Source organism: Myotis daubentonii, chromosome 19 (assembly GCF_963259705.1).
Source record: "Myotis daubentonii chromosome 19, mMyoDau2.1, whole genome shotgun sequence".
NCBI classification, from domain to species: domain Eukaryota; kingdom Metazoa; phylum Chordata; class Mammalia; order Chiroptera; family Vespertilionidae; genus Myotis; species Myotis daubentonii.
Window position 1 is genome coordinate 1,897,926 of NC_081858.1, and position 19,722 is coordinate 1,917,647.

General features: G+C 53.6%; 1 protein-coding gene across 3 annotated transcripts in view; it reads left to right on the forward strand.

Moving 5' to 3' along the window:
* The window catches only part of GRIK4 (glutamate ionotropic receptor kainate type subunit 4), a 261,622-nt gene extending 243,440 nt beyond the window's left edge, over window positions 1-18,182 (forward strand). For all 3 annotated transcript variants that reach the window (XM_059676626.1, XM_059676628.1, XM_059676627.1), the window contains 3 exons: window positions 746-874; window positions 12,959-13,077; window positions 17,706-18,182. In XM_059676626.1, coding sequence (XP_059532609.1) covers window positions 746-874; window positions 12,959-13,077; window positions 17,706-18,056 — 599 coding nt within the window. In that variant the 3' untranslated portion in view covers window positions 18,057-18,182. The remainder of the gene's footprint in view (window positions 1-745; window positions 875-12,958; window positions 13,078-17,705) is intronic.
* The last annotated feature ends 1,540 nt before the right edge of the window (window positions 18,183-19,722 follow it).

Sequence of the window (19,722 nt, forward strand, 5' to 3'; positions counted from 1 at the left end):
TTTCTTAATGAAGCCTTCCACAGCTTCATGTAAGCTTGTCTTTGTGATTAAATCTAAATCCAGACTCAACGCTCCTTAACCAATATGGTCCAGAACATTTTTAAAAGAATTGCACTGAACAGAAGCCTTCTGAGTGGGGAGGGAGGGAGGAGCAGTGTGACAGGGTGTGGGCCAGCCAGTGGGCCTGGCCGCTTGGTGCCTCTGTGAGGATGTGGGTGCTGGTACCGGATTCTCGCCGGATGGAAAAGAGGCGCTTCGACCCCACTGGGTGCCTCTCATTCATTGGTGGCTGCTCGGGGCACAGGGTTGTTAGCTGTAATGTAGAAAGAGCTATAAATGCCCAGAGATTATTTAAATAAAGTAGAAAATAGACAGCTGCCCACCTGAGAGGTGACATCACAGATTCTCCTCCTTGGCCTCAAACCTGGGATGCAGATGGAGGCTTTGCAAGCAGCTTTCTGCCTGAGTGTGTCCTGGACCACAGGGGCCCGTGAGTGGGAGCAAGTGCCACGCTGCCTGGGACGCTGTCCCTTCACCCACACTGGGTCGTGGCCAGGGGTCCTGGACAAGGAAAGCAGAAATTCCTGCATGAGGCCGAGCTCCTCTTCTCCTCCAGGTCCCCTGGTAGCACCAAGAGCAGCAGCTGCAGGGCCCCCACCCCCAAGGAAGCGGGGATCGGCCAGAGGCTAGAAGGGAGCAGGTGCTGGGAGAGGACTCACGCCCTGCCCGGCTCTCTGTGCCGCAGGCTCAGCCTTCCGGGACGAGTTCGACCTGGCCATCCTCCAGCTGCAGGAAAACAACCGCCTGGAGATTCTGAAGCGCAAGTGGTGGGAAGGGGGTAAGTGCCCGAAGGAGGAAGACCACAGAGCCAGAGGTAAGGGCCACCCTGGAGGCCACGGGCTATTCCTGTGCGTCCGGCCAGCCGGTGGCTTCCGAGGCGTGTGGACGGCAGGCCTTGGAAGGTCCCAGGGCTGGGCTGGGGCTGGGCTGGGGCTGACTGGGGCTGGCTGGGTCCTTTCTCAGGGTCCTGGCATAGCCTAATGTCAACGCCCACTGGGCTCAGGTGCCAGAGGCACTTCCACCCTGGCTCACGCGTCCAACCACCTCTCACCTGGCCACGTCTCACCTGGCCACCTCTCACCTGACCACCTCTCACCTGGCCCACCTCTCACCTGGCCCACCTCTCACCTGGCCACCTCTCACCTGGCCCACCTCTCACCTGGCCACCTCTCACCTGGCCCACCTCTCACCTGGCCCACCTCTCACCTGGCCACCTCTCACCTGGCCACCTCTCACCTGGCCCACCTCTCACCTGGCCCACCTCTCACCTGGCCACCTCTCACCTGGCCCACCTCTCACCTGACCCACCTCTCACCTGGCCACCTCTCACCTGGCCCACCTCTTACCCTGGTCCACGCCCCTCCCCTCAGAGCCTGTCCTTCCCCCATGCCCGCAGAGGCCACAGTGGGCAGGCTGTGGGCAGAGGCCGCAGTGGGCAGGCTGTGGGCGGGGGCCGCAGTGGGCAGGCTGTGGGCGGGGGCCGCAGTGGGCAGGCTGTGGGCGGAGGCCGCAATGGGCAGGCTGTGGGCAGAGTCTGCTGGTGTCACAGGTGGAGCGGAGATGAGCCCATGTAAAGGTGGCCCGCAGGGTGGCACCAGGGGAGCCCTGGGCAGCCACGTGGCCCTCCACCACCCGTCCCAGTGCAAACACATGTGACTGAAAACCATCTAATCCAGTGGTTCTCAACCTTCTGGCCCTTTAAATACAGTTCCTTATGTTGTGACCCAACCATAAAATTATTTTCGTTGCTACTTCATAACTGTCATGTTGCTACTGTTATGAATTGTAATGTAAATATCTGATATGCAGGATGGTCTTAGGCGACCCCTGTGAAAGGGTCGTTCGACCGCCAAAGGGGTCGCGACCCACAGGTTGCGGACCGCTGAAATCTGACCAGGTGGGAGAGTTGAAATAAAATGCGATTGTTGACAAGTTGGCGTTTGCTAATGTCCCGTGACAGCGGTGAGCGTGAGAGTGCTAGGAAAGAGGCCCTGTCCCAGAGAGGGGGAGGGACATATTGACGATGGATCTGAAGAATCTGAGATGGAAGTGGAGGGTGGCCCTGGGCCAGAGCGAGAGCCCCTGGTCCTTCCTGGGACTGACTAGCAACACCCTGGGCCCCTCTCCCACCCCACCCGCGGTGCCCAACGCCCTCTGTGACTGGGCGGGCACTGAGCAGGGGACACTGCATTCTGTGTCATCTTGTGAATGACAGCACCTCAGACAGGGACCCAGTCTCACTGCTTCTGGGTCCCCAGCCTCCCCCAGCGCCTGGCACCGGGTCGGCATTCGGTAATGTTGGTGGGAGGGGACTGTGCTGACAGCTGCCACAGCAGCCGTGACCACGCTCCTGGGCCTCTACGGTGACGACTGAAACTGTGCTTACAATTACTTCCTCAGTAGCCTTTATGCCCAGGGTTTTCTATGCAGTCCAGGTGCCCCTGCCTCTGGGGAGCCAGGAGCAGAGCTGGCGTGGCCTCGGAGCCACGAGAGCCTGTGGTGGCCACAGGCGCCGCCAGATCGGCCTCGCTTCCCTCCTCCCGCTGCTTTCCTTCCTGCTGGAGCCGCATCCCACTGCATCGCCAAGGTTCCCTCGTCGCTACTGAGTTCACCTCAGTCGCTAGTTTCTCCTTCCATCCCTGACCCCTGAACCTGCCCAGGCCCCCCTTTGGGCACTCATTTCCGTATCTGTGTGTGTTTATCTATACTCTCAAGCCCACAGAGACGCGGAGGTGGCAGTCAAACTGGCAGACAAGTGGGGAGGACGGCCTGGGATCGGGGCGCCTCAGAGTTTTCGCGCAGGGACCTCGATGCACCCATCTCTCCCCTTTAGATGTCACCCGAAGTCTAATGGGCTCTGTCCCACCACCACCCCCACACCCCCCCCCACACACACACACACACAAGTGAAGCTCTTCACCTCTTCACACGCCCAGGATGGCTCTCTTCATGACGCGGTTTTGAGGATTCGGGACCATGGGCTGTGGGCCAAATGGACCCCATTTTACAGATGCTCTTGTGCCAGACACTGCTAAAGGCCATTGCGCCCAGTGTCCCTGTGTGGGAAAGAGGGGCCGTAGCATTCCACCTCAGGCCCATTATGACGATTGAAGGAGTTAAACTGTGTTCAAAGCTCAGCACCGTGCCTGGCCCAAAAGAAATGAGTGTGAGTTTTATTCTAAAATCTCGGTCTAAAGGAGCATTAAGGCACGACGAGAGGGCTAAACAGTATCCACGAGCCACAGTGTGCCTGCCCACTCACCCACGCTCCTAAGGCTAGAGGGCTCCTCGAAAATCAACTCTTAGGGCATTTATTTTGTGTCTGTTGACATCTTTCTCTCATGGACTATAAGAAACCAAGGTCAGGGCCTGGCTCTTATTTTTGTATCCCAGTAACCAGCATATTATCTGCAGCAGTATTTGATGGAAAGATAAACATCAAAGGAATGAATGAATGAATGAATGAATGAATGAATGAGAAAACTTCTCAAGGACCTCCAGCCTGGTACCATTTTCACCCTCATCCTATGTCTGCTTCCTCCCAAACAGGGACACTGACCCCAGGTGTTGGCATTGCAAGTGTCCACACTGTCCCCATTGCATCCAACAAACACTGTGGCCCCTGCCTGCCAGGCACTGTGCTAGGCTCTGGAATGACAAAAAGGAATACGATATGGCCCCTCTCCAGAGGGCTGGAACCCAGAGAGAGGCACAGCGAGTCTGTGAGATGGCTGTGCTGCGGGGCTGCCTTACTGACGGGAGTAAATCACGCCAGAGGAAGGCGTGATTGATTCTAGGCAGAGGTCAGGAATGCTTTGGGGAGACGGTTGGCCAGGACCTCAAAGATTTGTTAGAGCCACGGTTTCAGGAGTGCTGGAGAGCACAGGGGCTGCACTCAGCAGCTGCTCTGGGTGAGCAGGAGGAGGTTGGAGCTATGAGGGCGCTGAAACCTGGCCAAGGCCCTCGGACTGTCCATCAGTATGTCCCAGGCTTTCCCACAGAGGGCGATAGCAGAGGACAATGGTGTACACCCTTAGAATGTGCGGACATAGCCTCAAGTAGCCCACCACACTTAGAATTTCCTTCAAGTGTTCTGTTTTGTCTTATAAACACGTGTGGATTTTGCATCTGAGCACATAATGTAGGCATGTTTATTTAACCTAAAAATGCTTTTCCAATCTAAGCTTGAAATTAATCAGCATTCCAAGAAGAAGCCCCATAGACTGCCCAGAGCTTTGCTGGTGCCTGGCACATGAATCCCACACCGGACCGACCGGGTTTGAGGGAATTGGCTGCAACCTCCTGGGCTCCGGGTGCGATGGGGCAGGGTGGAAGTAGTGCTGGGGGGTAGAGCTCTGAGCTCTTGGTGGCATTCGTGGGCCCAGGGGACAGTCATTGCAGAAAAATGTTCTTAGCAGTCATAGTATTTGGCCCTGGCCAGTTTGGCTCAGTGGATAGAGCATTGGCCTGTGGACCGAAGGGTCCCAGGTTCGATTCCAGTCAAGGGCACGTACCTCGGTTGCAAGCTCCTCCCTGGCCAGACTTGTGCAGGAGGCAACCCATCGATGTGTTTCTCTCACATGGATGTTTCTCTCTGTCTCTCCCTCTCCCTTCCACTCTCCCTAAAACCAATGGAAACGTATCCTTGGGTGAGGATTAACAAAAAAGAAGTCATGGTGTTTGATTTTCTAGAAAAGTATTTTGGAAAACAAAAGGCTAATTACCTGCAGGGCCTTAGCATGCAGTTAGAGAGAGTGGAGAGAGAATAGGAGAGCCGGGCACCTCGTCTGCAAACCAGATGCCAAAGGGCCCCCTGGTCAGGACAGGGGCTTCCGAGCAGGAAAGGATGTGCTTGCACGTGGCAGGTCCCTGGAAGGAGCCTGTCCTGCTGGGGGGTGGAGAGTGGCAGATGCAGCTTCTAGAGTCGTTGGGGATTCCAACAGGGAAAGAGATTTTTGCTGGAGTTGGGCAAGCCCTGGAAGTACGTGTCGTGCTTGGTGGACGGAGGGCATGAGAGATGGCACAGGGACCCATGTAGGAGGTCTGTTTCCTGGACCCCAGACAAGAATATTGGAAATCGAATGTGTGAGGACATCCTCTCCTGGCCTGAAAAGCACGCTGGGTGAAGGGGAACAGAGGAAACACTGCCTTTAGCTGAGTTTAAATGATGAGAAGTCTGTACGTTTTTGGCAACCAAGTGGGAATGGGAATGTGAGGAGAAATGAGGTGCATTTATAGAAAATGGTTATCATTGTGGTAGAGTGGTTGGCTTTGGAAATTCTCCCCCTTCCACAGCGGGCTCAGAGGCTGATCTGAGGGAGCGCAGGAGGGCTGGGGAGACCCACAGCCCGGCCCAGCGTGATGGAGGGCATGGCCAGGAAGCTGCTCCGCTCTGCCGGCTGCGAGACACGCTTCTCTGGCCTGGAGAAGAGCTGAGCTGATGAGAAGGTGGAAGTCACCTGCCCGCCCGGTGCCCCAGAAGATGCCAGGCTCCCACCCACCACCATGGCCCTGGCTCTGCGGCGAGAAGCAGGATGTCTGGAGCCGCCAGGAGGGTGCGACTCAGCGTGACAGCCAGGATGCCGCTCCCTCCAGCCACCGCAGCGTGTGCCCGAGTAAGGCAGTGGCCCCGCGTCTGCTGTGGCTGAAGCCCAAACAAAAAAAGGCGTCCTGGCCACGACAGTCCACGTGACCTCTGACCCAGGAGAAGCCCGCTGGAGCGAGAGGCCCTGGCTTGGTCAAATCCGCCATCAGACTCAGGGCTGTCTGCTCAAGAGACCCCTCCTGAGCCAGGAGAGCAGGACCGCGTGACCCCAAGACCCTTCCTCCTCAATGGCCGCCGGGAACATCTGTCTCCCCCTCGTGCCGCACAGGGACCGAGAGCAGTGGTTGGAGCGCCAGGTGCTCTTCCTTCCCGACTTAGGACAGCGTGCACGTGCCCAGAGGAGCGAGGAGACTGTCGATGAGGCCGAGACGAAGGCGAGGGAACTGAGAGGGGCCGAAGCAGAGGGCCGGCTTCAGGCGCTAAAGAACCAGGCAGTGCGTGGTGCCTACACAATCCCTTCTGCTTTGTCATCCTACGAAAATGCAAGGCATTTCAAAGAAAGACGCTGTGCTGCCCACCTCTAGTCCACGCCCTGAGGAGAGCCCTGGCCTGGTGAGCTGCCGGCCCGATCCCCCGCAGCTCGGACCTGGCGCTGCTGGGACCCACGCGCTGCCCTTTGCTTCGCCTCGGCCATGCCTTGCCTGCCTCCGGCTCCGTGGCCCCCACCTGCCTGCACAGCTGAGAGTGGCCCGCAGCTTCTGTGGAGGACGGGAGAAGCACCCAGGAGCAGGCTTCCTTCCAAGCTGTTTCATTTTCTTCTGCCTTTTCTTCTCCAAAACATTCCTTTTGCTGTTTTCTCAGTCAGCTCCCCTAGAAAGAAGTACTACTAGCCACTGGCAGATGCCAGCACCCCAGTTCAAGGGGATAGGGTTGCTGACAGCTCACGGAACCATTGCTAGAGTCTCAAAAAGGCAGGAGGTGGGTTCCAAGGCAATGAAATACCTTTATCTTGAAAAACACGAGCTCACAATCAAGCTTAAAGGAACATCAATATCTCCCAGGCTGTGAAGCTCAGGGTCCCCTTTCAAGGGCGGAAGGGCAGCCAGTGACTCTCCTCACACAATCCTGAGAGCAGGCAGCCTGCTCACCAGCACAGCATGGGAATGAACGTGTGAGACGCCTCAGCAAGTGTGGGAGTTAGGGAGTGTCTTAAAGAGATGCTTGGGAGAAAGCTTCTCCCTAATCAAATACAATTCACAGCCAAGAGGCAGAGGCCGGGTGCAGAGGGCGGGATCAGGAATCAAGGCCCCTGGTGGCCCAGCAGGCGGGCATCACAGGAGGTCGCAGCCATGGAGACTGCCGCCAACTCTGTCTGGAAACTAAGTCAGTAGGTCATTGATTCAAACACATGATGCATGTTCTCGAGAACAGAAGGGGATTGAATCAGTGGAACTAGCAGCCACGTCTGGGACCCTCCCCCCTCAGTCGCTTAGGGCGGGGGTCCCAGGGATGAGCTCCGTCACGGGGCACCATTGAGTTCTGTCATCACAGCCCTGCGACCGGAGGGACCCAGCTCCTGGGAGAGGCGTGTGGGGAGGGTCAGGGCCCAGCAGGTTGCCTGACTCCAGGCCCCAGGCTTCCTTGTCGGGAAATTAAAAGCAGAGCGGTGCTGCCCTGGCCCAGAGGCTCAGCTGGTTGGGCGTCGGCCGAGCACCAAAGGTTGGCAACTTGATTCTTGGTCAGGGCACATGTCTCCATTGCAGTTGTGGGCTTGATCCCAGTAGGGGGCATGCAAGAGGCAGCCGATGAGTGTTTTGCTCTCACATCAATGTTTCCTTCCTCTGCCTTCCTCTCTCTTTAGAAATCAATTATATATATATAACATATATATAAAAATATAAATATAAAAAATATATCTAAATATATATATATATAGAGAGAGAGATAGATAGATAGATAGATAGATATAGATATTTTAAAATGGGTAGTGCTGATTTCACAGGGCAACTGTTAGGATTGAATTTAAATGTTTGGCATGGTAGCTCTGTTCATAGTAAACACTTATAAAGAACAACTTGGGTTGTATAAAGAACATTAGCCAGGCAGTAAGATTTCACATCGTAGGTGTGAAAACTTGGGCAACTTAAGTGCTCTGAATTTTCATTTAACTGTAAAATTTGGACAGCGGGTCTTCTTTACAGTGTTTTTAATAATTGAATGAGGTAAAAAATGTTTTTAAAACTGAAGTGCTTGAGCTCAGATTTGGATACATTGTAAAAGTGCCTCCCCCATAATTTGTGTTTTGATAAATTGCAAAACTTATCAAATGCCTTCCCATCCCCTTTCTATTTCATGTCCCTTCCCCTACTTTTCTCCACCTCTGTCTCCATAGCTGCTAGGTCTAGGCAACAGAGGCCCAGGAAGTGCCAGGAGAAATGACAAGCATGCTATGCCAGTCCTCAGTCTTTTCCGGGAAGGCCATGCAGGTCAGCTCACACGTGGCCCACGTGACGTTGCTATTTACCACAAATAAGTGTGGCGATGGGGCCATTGAACATATTTGTAGGTGAATGTGATTCTGAAATAGAAGGTACTTGAAAGCCATATTGGTTAAAAAATTCATGTCTGATCAGATGTTTTCAATGGGGAGCATTGCATAGAGCTCCAGCACCTGGCATCCTGTTCGGCTCAGGAAGCTCCTTAAAAATGCGTGCTGACCGACGTCAGAGGAGAACTGCGCTGTCCCTTGGCGAGACTGCGCAGTGTCTCCTGCCCCCTGCCTGCCTCGTGGCTCCTGGGGCCTCTCTGTCTCTGCCTCCCCGGCCACAGCTGCCCCTTCCTTGTCCAAAAATAACTTTGCTGCATCTCAGTCGCACGTGTCTACAGTGCGGCCTGGAGACATGCAAGGCTTGGAGGGATGAGACATGTACGCACCCAACCCCAAGCGGTGGTATTCCCCAGTCCGCGCTGAAGGCAGGGCAGGCGGGTGGGTGGGGGCTGGAGAGCCACATCTGCTCAGAGGCACACCCTCCCGGGCTCCCTTCAGCGACTCACAGTTCCTGCAGCTTGTTTGTATGTGTCTGTCAGCTGTTGTTTGTATTTGTGTGTGACACCAAGTCAGTATTAACAACCATGAGTTGTGGGGAGAGCTCGATTCTGTTTCACTAGATACGATTTTACTGCTGGGGCACAGCGGAGGCTCGAGGCGAGTGTCAGTAGAAACCCCAGTGTGAGAACCATCTGTTTAGGTGAATCTGTGTGCTCCCGTCTGCAGAGGGTGAGGGGGGATAGATGGCCCCTGGGGGTGCCTCTGGGAGGTCAGTGAGGTCCTGTGGTCAAGCCCGAAGGAGCCCCACCAGAGGCTGCTCTGAGGGACTGGGTTGTGGAGGCATCTGACTTCTGGGAGGATGAGGGTTGACATGACAGTGAGGAAAAAAGTGCTGCAGCCTCTCTCAGCACTCGCTCCCCCCCCCACCCCCGCTCATCTGTCTCTCAGCTCTGACTCTGCCAGCATCTATTCTTGCTTCCACTTTCCAATGCACCCCTAAAGGCACCAGGGGTCTGTAAGGCTCCCCGCAAAGGGAGAGACCACTCAGCCAGGAACCACCGGCTGGAGCCAGTGCCAATGACTGACATGGGGCCCTGAAACAGGAGAAGCTGGGAAAGAGAGCCCGCCCGTGGGTGTCTGTGACTCCCAGTTCCCAGCAGCATCTTGTTCAACACTCAGGCCCTCCAGAAAGCTTCCCTGGTCTCATCAAATCACCCAGCACAGAACCAGCGTCTGCTGCCGGCCTCCCGCCTGCCTCCCGCCTGCCTGCGTGCAGTGCTGCCCCGCAAGCAGGCATTGTTCCCCTGGCCAGCCGCTCAGTACAGTCTGGGCTGATGCCTCTGACCAGGCTGGGAGCACTGGGCAAGGGGTGTCACGCTTTACTGTTATTTCAAACAAAATGTAATTGGGGATGAACACATATCACAGTGTGGACCCAAAGCTTTTGATAATTCGGGTTTCTGCGTCTGGGATGTCTTCATCCTCTTTCTTTCTGCTCATTCTTTCAACACCCACTTCTCAGGCTCTCACTGGGCTCCCACCACCATGGCTGTGGAGTTGCCAGCTGAGCAAGGTGGACCGCCCCCTCGTGGAGCGCACAGTCTCATGGGGAGTCCAGATAACACAGAATTAAACTCATGTGCTGTTTTACGCAGCCTTGGAGCGGTAGACAGTGCAGAATCAGTAAAACACTAAAGCGACACAACTAACAGAATCAGGCAACACCAGGAAGAAGTGACCTGGAGGAGGTGACCCCTGAGCTCCATCTGAAAGGAGGGGGTGTAGCCAGGGTGTGGATGGGGGTGGGCACAGGTTCCAGGCAGAGGTGCTCACAGGAGTGAAGGACAAGGTAGGATTGTCAGTGGGGTGCCCTGGGGGCTCCCAACAGCTCTGTGACCAGGGGGTGTGTACAGTAAGACTGTGCTTTTCAGAAAGGCCACCTAGGCAACTCCGTGTCAAGTAGGGCTGGGGGGTCACAGCTACAAGCAGGAAATCATTCTGTCCCAGAAGAGACACGGGGCCGGACCCAGGGCAGTGGTAGGAGAGAGAGAGGGAAGGGGAAGGTACTGAAAAGCGTCTCAGAGATGAAATCATCAGGATTTGGTCACAGCCTGGTGCGTGGAGGAGCAGCAAGAGGCCAAACGCAGGAAAAGGAAGAGACCGTGCCTCCCAGCAAGCAAAGGCCCAGAGGCGGTGGAAGGGCGGCGGTGGGCAAGGCAGCAGGAATGCCCAGGGCTGCCGCAGGCGGTCACGAAGGCCAGGACTAGACCTTTCCCAATATGTCAGACACAAAATGCTCCTTGGCACATTTGGTGAGGCTGGTTTTAGTGGCGCAAGACAAAACTGCATGGGACAAGGAGTGAACAGGAAAAACAAGTGAATTCAGAGCACTTCCAAAATCCATAGACAAGACCCCCTAGGGCCTAAAGTTTTCCAGCAGCCAAGATTATGTTTGAGGCCTGCAGAAAATTATGCAAAAAGAAAACTGCAAAATTCAATTAAGACAGACATATTTAATTAAATAGCTCCAAAATGTGACACTGTTTTGACTTTATTAATTTTAAAATGTAATATTCATAAAAACTTCATTACATTTAGAAACAATTTTTGTGAGATTTTTCTCATTTTGCACAATGGATGCTGAGAAATCACAGCCAATTATAACCTTTTTTCCCATTAAGTCATTTCAGAAGAAAATTTTTTAAAATGCATTTCACATAAGAAGTGGGCGCGTTTTCTTCTACTTGCTTTTATGTGAGGTGGGGTCTCCAAATGTAAGCATTTTAGGGCTTTAAAATGTCTTTTAAAATAGTTCTGATAGAAATAACTGCTTCAAAAAGTTTGTCCAAGGACGGAGGGGAAGAGGAGGGCGTGTAGTGGACAGATTGGAGGGCCGAGGACTTTCTGCGTCCGGGACGTCTTCCTCCTCTTTTCCTGCTCATCCTTTCACACGGTGAGAAGGAGCAACGTGGGGGCGTGTCCGTGCGGAGGGAAAGAGGGAACGAGCGGGTCGAGGATAAGCCGAGGGGCGGCCGAGGCCGGGAGAGCCAGAGCCCCTCCAGCGGACGGGACCTGGGGCGGCAGGACCCCCCCTGCGGGACCACGAGGGAGTGGAGGCCCGGCAAGGGGAACCTGGTGTTTTTTCCATATAGGACAGCACCCCCCAAAGTGGCAGGGCCGGCGGATAGGAAGTACCTAGCAGCCCCTCGGGAGCTGCCAGATGAGGCGGGCCTGCTTGGTGGGAACCCTTCCCTGGGGACACCGCCCGCCTTCTCCCAGGGGCAGCAGGGAGACCAGCTTGTCCAGGATGCTCAGGTGCATATCCCGCACCCGGTCCTCACCCCTGAGACCTGGCGCGGGAGCGTCTGCCTGCCCCCAGCCGGATCCTGGGTGCGTGCTCTCCTACGTGTCCCTGTGCCCCCACCTCCCCATGGACCCTGATGTTTCTCTGGACAAAAACCTTCTGCCCCAATGCTCCCAGGTTAGAGGTGCAAGTGTTCCAGGAAACCTCCAGCTCCTTCTCAGAGGGAGACGCCTGCTCCATGCCCTGTGGCCGCGCCTTATCGCTGAGCTTTAAACTAACGCCCCAGTTCTGATCATCCACAGAGAGGCCTCCTTCCCCCGGCCCCGGGGGTGGGGGGCTGTGCTGGGGACAGAGCACAGGCCCACTGGGCCCCTCCTGTGGTGGCCGGCAGCTCCTTGCGTGGGAGGCACCGCACGGCACTGTGTTATGGTAAAATCAAAGTAGAAAACCACTGGCACCCGCGGCGCCTGCCATGCTGCCCAGGGCTCTCTCTCCAGCTCTCCAAGGCCGTCTGCTCTGGGCCCAGCTCACCCCTTGGCTGCCTTAGCTCCACATCCCATGACGACACTGCGGACGGACGTGCAGACATGGCAGCACCTAGCACCGAGCAGCGAGGTGCCAGCAGCCTCAGGGCATCTTCCTGGTGGAAGGTGCCTGGGGGCGGGGGGGGGGGGGCGTTTTTTAATGCCAACGTGACAGGCAGTTACAGAGCTGCACTCAGTGCTCAGCGCTGTGGGAATGAAGCACCTTGTAATCCCCCAGATACTCCCTGAGCATGCACCACACGCCAGGCATCTGCCAGACAAGGAGGCCCAGCAGAAACTGTGCCTGACTTCAGGGAACTTAGTCCAGTGCAACTTCTACAAACGCCAATTTGAAAACTAATTTTAGGGCTGCTGGACAAGAGTTACCTATCAAATGTCTTAAATACATATTCCTAGGCTCCATCTCCAGAGGTGTGGGTTTGATAAGCCTGGGGAACAATGAGGAATCGATATTTTAACAAATTTCCCAGGTGGTTCTGATGGGAGGTAGGTTTGGGAACCACTGGTCTGATAGGATAAAAAGTTTTAATTTCCAAATTAGTATTTTAGTAAACGTATCTTTTTCTAACTATAGTTTGGTTAAAACAATTATTCTATATCAAGCAAACACATGATAAATAAGATGGGCTACATTTTTATGCAAATACTAGAATGTACAGGTATTTTGGTATCACAGGCGAAACCAAACTTCCCTGAGCTCTTTTCTCACTCCCCCTCCCAGAGCCCTCTCGGAAGCTCTTCTCCCGTCTCCCCCATTGGCAACTCAGGCCCTCCCCACTTTTCCTCCAGCTACGATGCATTTTTTTCCTGCAAATAATCATATCTCTTCAAGGAATATGTATGTAAAGCATCTACAAGACTGACTTTCTGTCATTTAAGTCACTTCCACATTTTTGATAGAATGTTTATGTCTTCCATCTCTTTTACACTATTTTTTTGTTATCGCTTTCTTACAGGACTGGGAATGGAGAATATTGGTGGAATCTTTGTGGTTCTTATTTGTGGCTTAATCGTGGCCATTTTTATGGCTATGTTGGAGTTTTTATGGACTCTCCGACACTCAGAAGCTACCGAGGTAAACCTCCAAAGGGGTCTGACCTATAGTGTTGGCAGAAAGGGCAAAGTTCACAGGCTCATGCACAGACAAAGTGATTTCCTGCAGGTCCGTGCAGGCCTGAGGATGGAGCAGCCGGGACAGGCCCCAGGGCGGGGCGCCGGCCTCAGAGCTCCCTCCATGCAGCCACAGAAAGGCATTCAACTGCCGGTCTCAGAGCCTTCTAGGAAACAGGCCAGGAGATAAATGTGGGGAAGGGTTTCATGAATGAGGAGGCCCTATCCACTGTGATCGAGGCTGCATCACTGTAAAGGAAAACAGGCGCAAGTGCCGCTGACTAAGGGAAACCACGCCTCACTTCTTCCATCTGAAGGCTCCACTGCAAGTACAGGTGCTTGGGAGGCCGCAGTGCCCGCGGCTCGGGAGCCGCAGCTTCCCTCCCAGGGGTTTGAATAAATTCAGTTCCCAAGCCCGGAGCTCACCAGCTGTGTTAAGTGACTTTCACGTGATGGAAGAGTCTGGCTGGAGAGGACACTCTATCACATGCCACCCCCACTCTCTCTGCAAGGCCAGAAAGCCTCACAGGCTAACTGTTCTTTGGTTTTTAAAGTACAGTAGCCTCTGCCTCAGTCTCCGACTCGGACCTCTTGATTCTCCTTCGGAAACTGAGCCTGGGTCAGCAGCTCCCAGCAGCTCAGCGGGGACGGTGCCCCATCCACTTGGGGAGCCCAGCCTCTCACAGGGCCTCACACCGCCTCCCAGCCCCGACTCTGCTCAGCGTCTTCTCCACTTTCCAACAGGACTCCATGTCACTGCCCCGCCTCACACCCTTTGCTCGTTCACGCACAGAGGTTCATGGTGCCTCCTACCTCACCAAGAAGTCAGGTGTGACCAGCCCCAAATGAAAACCCCCACCTAAGATGCCCCCCAGCGGAGCCGCCCTGCAGCTGCAGCAGATGTTCTCGTCGTCCTGCCGTCTCTGTCTGTGTTGTTGTTGTTTTAATCCTCACCCGAGGATATTTTTCCATTGATTTTTTAGAGCATGGAAGAGAGAAAGACAGAGAGAAACATCGATGTGAGAGAAACACATCGATTGGTTGCCTCCTGCACAAGCCCCAACCAGGGCCCCGGGCTGGGGAAGAGCCTGCAACCAAGGTACATGCCCTTGACTGGAATCAAACCCAGGACCCTTCTGTCCCCAGGCCAACGCTCTATCCACTGAGTCATACCAGCCAGGGTTCCATCTCTGTCTTGACCCATCTTTTCTCAGCTACCCTAGGATTATCTTTTCTCCCCTTTAATTTTCATCCCTGCACTCTCCCCAAAATCTAAACATATTTACTCTGTATGTTTAAAATGTCAATATTACTGCTACTCTCACCCTCTTCCTCCCTCTCCCAAACCAACTGCTTCAGTCCCCATTGCCTTGCCTCCCATTCAGCCCTCAATCCAGGGCAGTCTGGCTTTGAAAGGTCATGCTAAAAGGCCTGACCCCTCCCGATGGACAAAAGCAGGGAGAACCTGTTGGGCCTTGTTGAGCCTCCATGTGCCCCTTGACAAAGTGGACCATTTTCCCAGAAGCTCTCCCTCGCTGGCCTTGCCTGGCACCAAGCTCTCTTGGTTTCTCTCCTACGTCTCTCTACAGCTTTGTCCCACCTTAAATGAATTCTACTTATTACTTCTAGGCAGAAAGACCAGGCCACGTGTTCCTTTCCCTGAGAAGCCTTCCCCAGGTCTCCCGCCTCTTCCCCAGACCAGAAGAGTTTGTCCTTCCTCTGCCTTTCACCTCTGCACTGCGCACAGAGCAGGCATGCCTGCATGCAGTGCAGGCTGTGGTGTGTAGCACACAGATGGCAGTCAGTACATGCGTGCTGTGACATTCTGTCACATGTAGCAGATAGGCAGGTGGTGTTGTTTCACCTGTTGTAGTTATTATTAGGAGCACAGAGAAGTCAAGGACCTTGCCTAGGTCTCAGCTACTTAGTAACAATAGGGTGTTTAGAGTCCAGGTCTCAGTTCTTACCTCGGGCCGTCCTCTTTTAAATGACGCCACTTCTCTGTAGCCGCTTCAAGTAGAGGATCGGTGCACATTTGGTACTTTCCCAAGAGCTCGCCCATGGCCTGGCCAGACCTTGAAAACTTCAGTGAGGACTCCCAATAGGAAGATGAAGAGCAAGAGTTCCCTTAGCTACCTGGCTATGGCAGAACTGGAGGACTGGGAGGAAGAGCGTGAACCAGCAGGAGATGGCTTCTCCTGTCGCAGACCGGGCACGCGTCCTTCTTTAGCACAGGGCAGAGGACCAGACAGTATGCACGCTCTTTGTAGTAGATAAGTTTAGGTTCTAATTCTGGGTCAGCTATTTATTAGTCAAGTAATTTTTAGCAAGATGTATAACCTCTGCACTTCCATTTCCACATCTGTGAAATGGGTATACTAGTAGCAGTGCAAGTTCATGATTATTTTTTTGCTTTTGCTTTAAACGGTTTTTTTAAATCTTTATTGTTGAGAGTATTGTTAAGATGTCCCTCTTTTTCCCCCCCATGGTTCCTGCTCCATCCCAGGCCTTCACCACCCTGTTGTCTGTGGCCATAGGTAATGCATGTATGCATATAAAATCTTTGTTTAATCTCTTCCCATCCCCCCAAACCCCTTTCCCTCTGAAAATCATCAGTCTGTTCCATTTCCATGCCTCCGATTCTATTTTATTCACCAGTTTATTCTGTTCATTAGATTTCTTATTCATTTATTTTGATTTTTAGATTCAATTGTTGATAGATATGTACTTATTGGCATTTTATTCTTCATATATTTTATCTTTTTCTTTTTCTTCTTCTTCTTAAAGAATACCCTTCAGCATTTCATATAATACTGGTTTGGTGGTGATGAACTCCTTTAGCTTTTTCTTGTCTGTGAAGGTCTTTCTCTGACCTTCAATTCTAAATGATAGCTTTGTTGAAAAGAGTAATCTTAGTTGTAGGTGCTTGCTACTCATCACTTTGAATATTTCTTGCCACTCCCTTCTGGCCTGCAAAGTTTCTGTTGAGAAATCAGCTGACAGTCCTATGGGCACTCCCTTGCTTTTCTCTTGCTGCCTTTAAGGTTCTCTCTTTGTCTTTAATTCCCTTGACATTTTACTTATGATGTGTCTTGGTGTGGTCCTCTTTGGATTCCTCTTGTTTGGGGTTCTCTGTGCTTCTTGGATTTGTAAGTCTACTTCTTTCACCAGGTCATGGAAGTTTTCTGTAATTATTTCTTCAAATAGATTTTCAATATCTTGCTCTCTCTCTTCTTCTGTCACCCCCAGGATGTGATGTTGGTATGCTTGAAGTTGTCCCAGAGGCTCCTTACACTATCTTCATATTTTTGGATCCTTTTTTCTTTTTGCTCTTCTGATTGGGTGGTTTTTGTTTCCTCATATTTCAAATTGTTGATTTGATTCTCAAATCCTCTAGTGTTGAATGCCTGAACATTAGTCTTTATTTCAGTTAGTGTATGCTTAATTCTGACTGGTCCTTTTCAATGTCTTTGGCATTCTCATTAAGATTCTTGAAATTCTCACTAAGTCCCTTGGAGGCCTCATGAAGATCCTTGAGTAACCTTATAATTGGTTTTGAACTCTGTATCCAGTAGTTTGCGTTCTCCCATTTCTTTCATTTGTGACATGTTTCTTTGTCTCTGCATTTTTGCTGCTTCCCTGTGTTTGTTTCTATGTGTTGGGCAGAGCTGCTCTTTCTCCTGGAATTGGTAGAGAGGCCTTGTGTGATAGGGGTCCTGTGGGGCCAGTGGCTCAGCCTCCCCGGTCACCTGAGCTGGGCCCTCTAGGTGTGCCCCTTGGTTCATGATTCTTTATCTACAATTTTGAAACCTAAGAAACTCCAAAAGTTCCAAGTTTTGTTAAACGAATGCATTTGGTGACAAAGCTTAACTTGAATTGGTATGAAATTTTGTGTATGGTCTTTGTCTCATTCAGTATGAAGGAAGTACAGTTTGCTACAGAAATATCAATGTGTTTGAGTACAGAGTCTGCCCCTGACCCCCACTGGGTGATATATATACTAATCGTATGTGTATTGTATTACCTTCCTAAAACCCAAAACATTCTGAAACACAGCTGGACCCGAGGGTTTCCTATTAGGAGGCTGTGGGTCTGAAGGAACAGTGTTGCTGTGGTTTTGTTGTTCTAGTTATTAGAATGCATGCTCTCCAGCTCTAACCAGTCGACCAAAAGAAATGAGACTCTTTAGCCTGAGATCAGGATGTTCGTGGAGACACAGTTGCTTTTCAAATACTTGACGGACTGGCATGGAGAAGAGTTAGTATTTAGTGGGCTTCTGGGTCCAAATGTAGCTGGTATCATGGAAATTTTCAGGGAGAGGAATTGTTAACTTAGCAGCATTTAACAGAAATGCAAAAAAAAAAAACAAACAAAAAAACAACAATAAATAAGTGAGTGGGGGCAGGGCGTTCCCACCACAGAAAGAGCACTGTCTTTGAAGGTGTTCAGGCCAAGACTGGCGCCGGCGGCTGGGCTGAGGCGCCTGGATGTTGAGTGGCGATGGGAGCAGATGGACTGAAAGGCTCCATCACCTTCACATCCAGGTCATCTGCGCAGGGTTCGGTGACACAGGCCCGGGCCTCTGTCTTGCAGGTGTCCGTCTGCCGGGAGATGGTGGCGGAGCTGCGCAGCATCATCCTGTGTCAGGACGGCGCCCGCCCCCGCCGGCGGCGCGCGGGGCTGCGGTCCGGGCCGCCCCTCCCCGAGGAGCGCCTGCCGCGCGCCACCGCGACGCTCAGCAACGGGCAGCTGTGCGGGGCGGCGGCGGGGGAGCCCGAGCAGCTGGCGCAGCGGCTGGCGCGGGAGGCGGCGCTGGTGGCCCGCGGCTGCGCGCACGTGCGGGTCTGCCCCGAGTGCCGCCGCTTCCAGGGCCCGCGCCGGCCCGCGCGCAGCGAGGAGAGCCTGGCCTGGGACCGGGCGCCCGGCGGCGGCGAGCCCGAGTAGCCCGCGCGGGCCGCTCTGGCCACAGGCAGGCGGGCGCTGCTCCGACCCGCGGGGCTCCCCACGCCCACGCGTCCTCCGGATCCGAATCCAGGGACTTTGCAAACGGATCAAAGAGCCCGGCGCCCAGCGGAGACCGCGCCCGAGCGGGGAGCTGGGTGCTCCAGACGCTGACCGCGTGGGGACGCGACGCCCCACCCAGGATCACGGGGACCCATCGTCTCCCAGCGGGCGGGGCCCTGCCCAGACCAGTTCCAGGACTCGGTGGGGCCGCCCTGGAATCCCCTGTCAGGAAGGGGCTGTTGTACTCGGGGTCTAGCTCTCACAGGAAAAAAATAAAGTCCACAGGGAAATTTTCCTTTTCTGCGTTTGTATATTTTTGTTAATGTCGTACCCTTTTCTCTCCCTCCCACCTGCTCTTGTTTTTGCCTCCATCCCATTCTCTGTTTTCTCTGCTTGTTTATCGGAAGGCAGGCTGGTGAGGGATGGAAGTCCATATATTCCCGACCCTTTTCCTACATTTTAGGACATGGAGCGGCCAGTGCCTTGGGTTCCAGGGGCTGAGCTCCTTTCTGGGTGGTGATGGGTGAGGGGGGGAGGGGAGGCACAGGGGCAGAAGCGTCTGGGGAATCAGAGGTTGGGCGTCTCAAAATAAAAGCCCATTAAAGTCACGTTCCAGACCCCCGACCAGTTAACTCAGAGGTTCCAGGGGTAAACGTGTCTTTTTTTCCTTTCTGGGTTTTACTATTCTTGGTTTGGTTTGGTCTTTTGTGAGTGTGACCTGAAGGAAGAGACAGGTGAGAGGACAGTGGGCACAGCCTCTCGGGCCTTGTCTGCGGAGCAGAGGCAGCTGCTGGTAGGGCAGCCAGAGGAGGAAGGAGGGCACCCTGTGTGTGCCCCACGGTTTGCCACCTGCGTCTCCTTTTACCAAACTCCGCAGCTGCCTGGGAGCCAGGCCCGCGGCTATCGTGGCTGGGGAGTTCTTGTTAACAGATAGGAGACTGGGGGCCAACGTGGGTGTGGGGGGGGGTGGGTGCACGTGTGTGTGTTTATTAATGAAATGACCTCAAGCAATCAAAGGTTTGCCATGTTCCTGGGAGGTGTGGGTCTTGTCACCGACACGCAGGCCTGGGAGCCGGGAACCCTCAGCCCTCACCTCGGCCTGGGCTACAGCCAGAGCAGCCTCAGGAAAGCACTGAACTCCTCCTCCACCTGCACACCCTCGCAATGCCGCCTGGTCAGACGGCTGCCCGCCCCTCCCTGCGTGTCCCACACCTGCGGACCCGGAGCCCTCGCTCAATGGAAGGGATACGTGGCCGCAGCTGGTTTTCACCAAGTAGGACTCTCATGTAGAGAATTTTCATTTTCTGATGGAAAACTTAAATTCTATGCAATCTCTGATTGTAAACTTAAACAAGTTAGAGGGAGCAGGAAATACATGGCTGCTGCCACCACTCCCACCGCCGCCACCACCTGAATCAAACAGTCCTCACAGCGTTGCTGTTCTGAACACACTAAAGTAAGGACGCCTCTGGGAGGTGATGAGCTTCACTCCCTGACTTTGCCGTTTGGGAATGAGTTAGAGCTGCTGGGCCCCGGTGGTCCCCTGGTCACTCCTGGGAAGGACGCCGGTTTTGTCCTTGGCTGACCTTCTCTCTCATGAATTCGA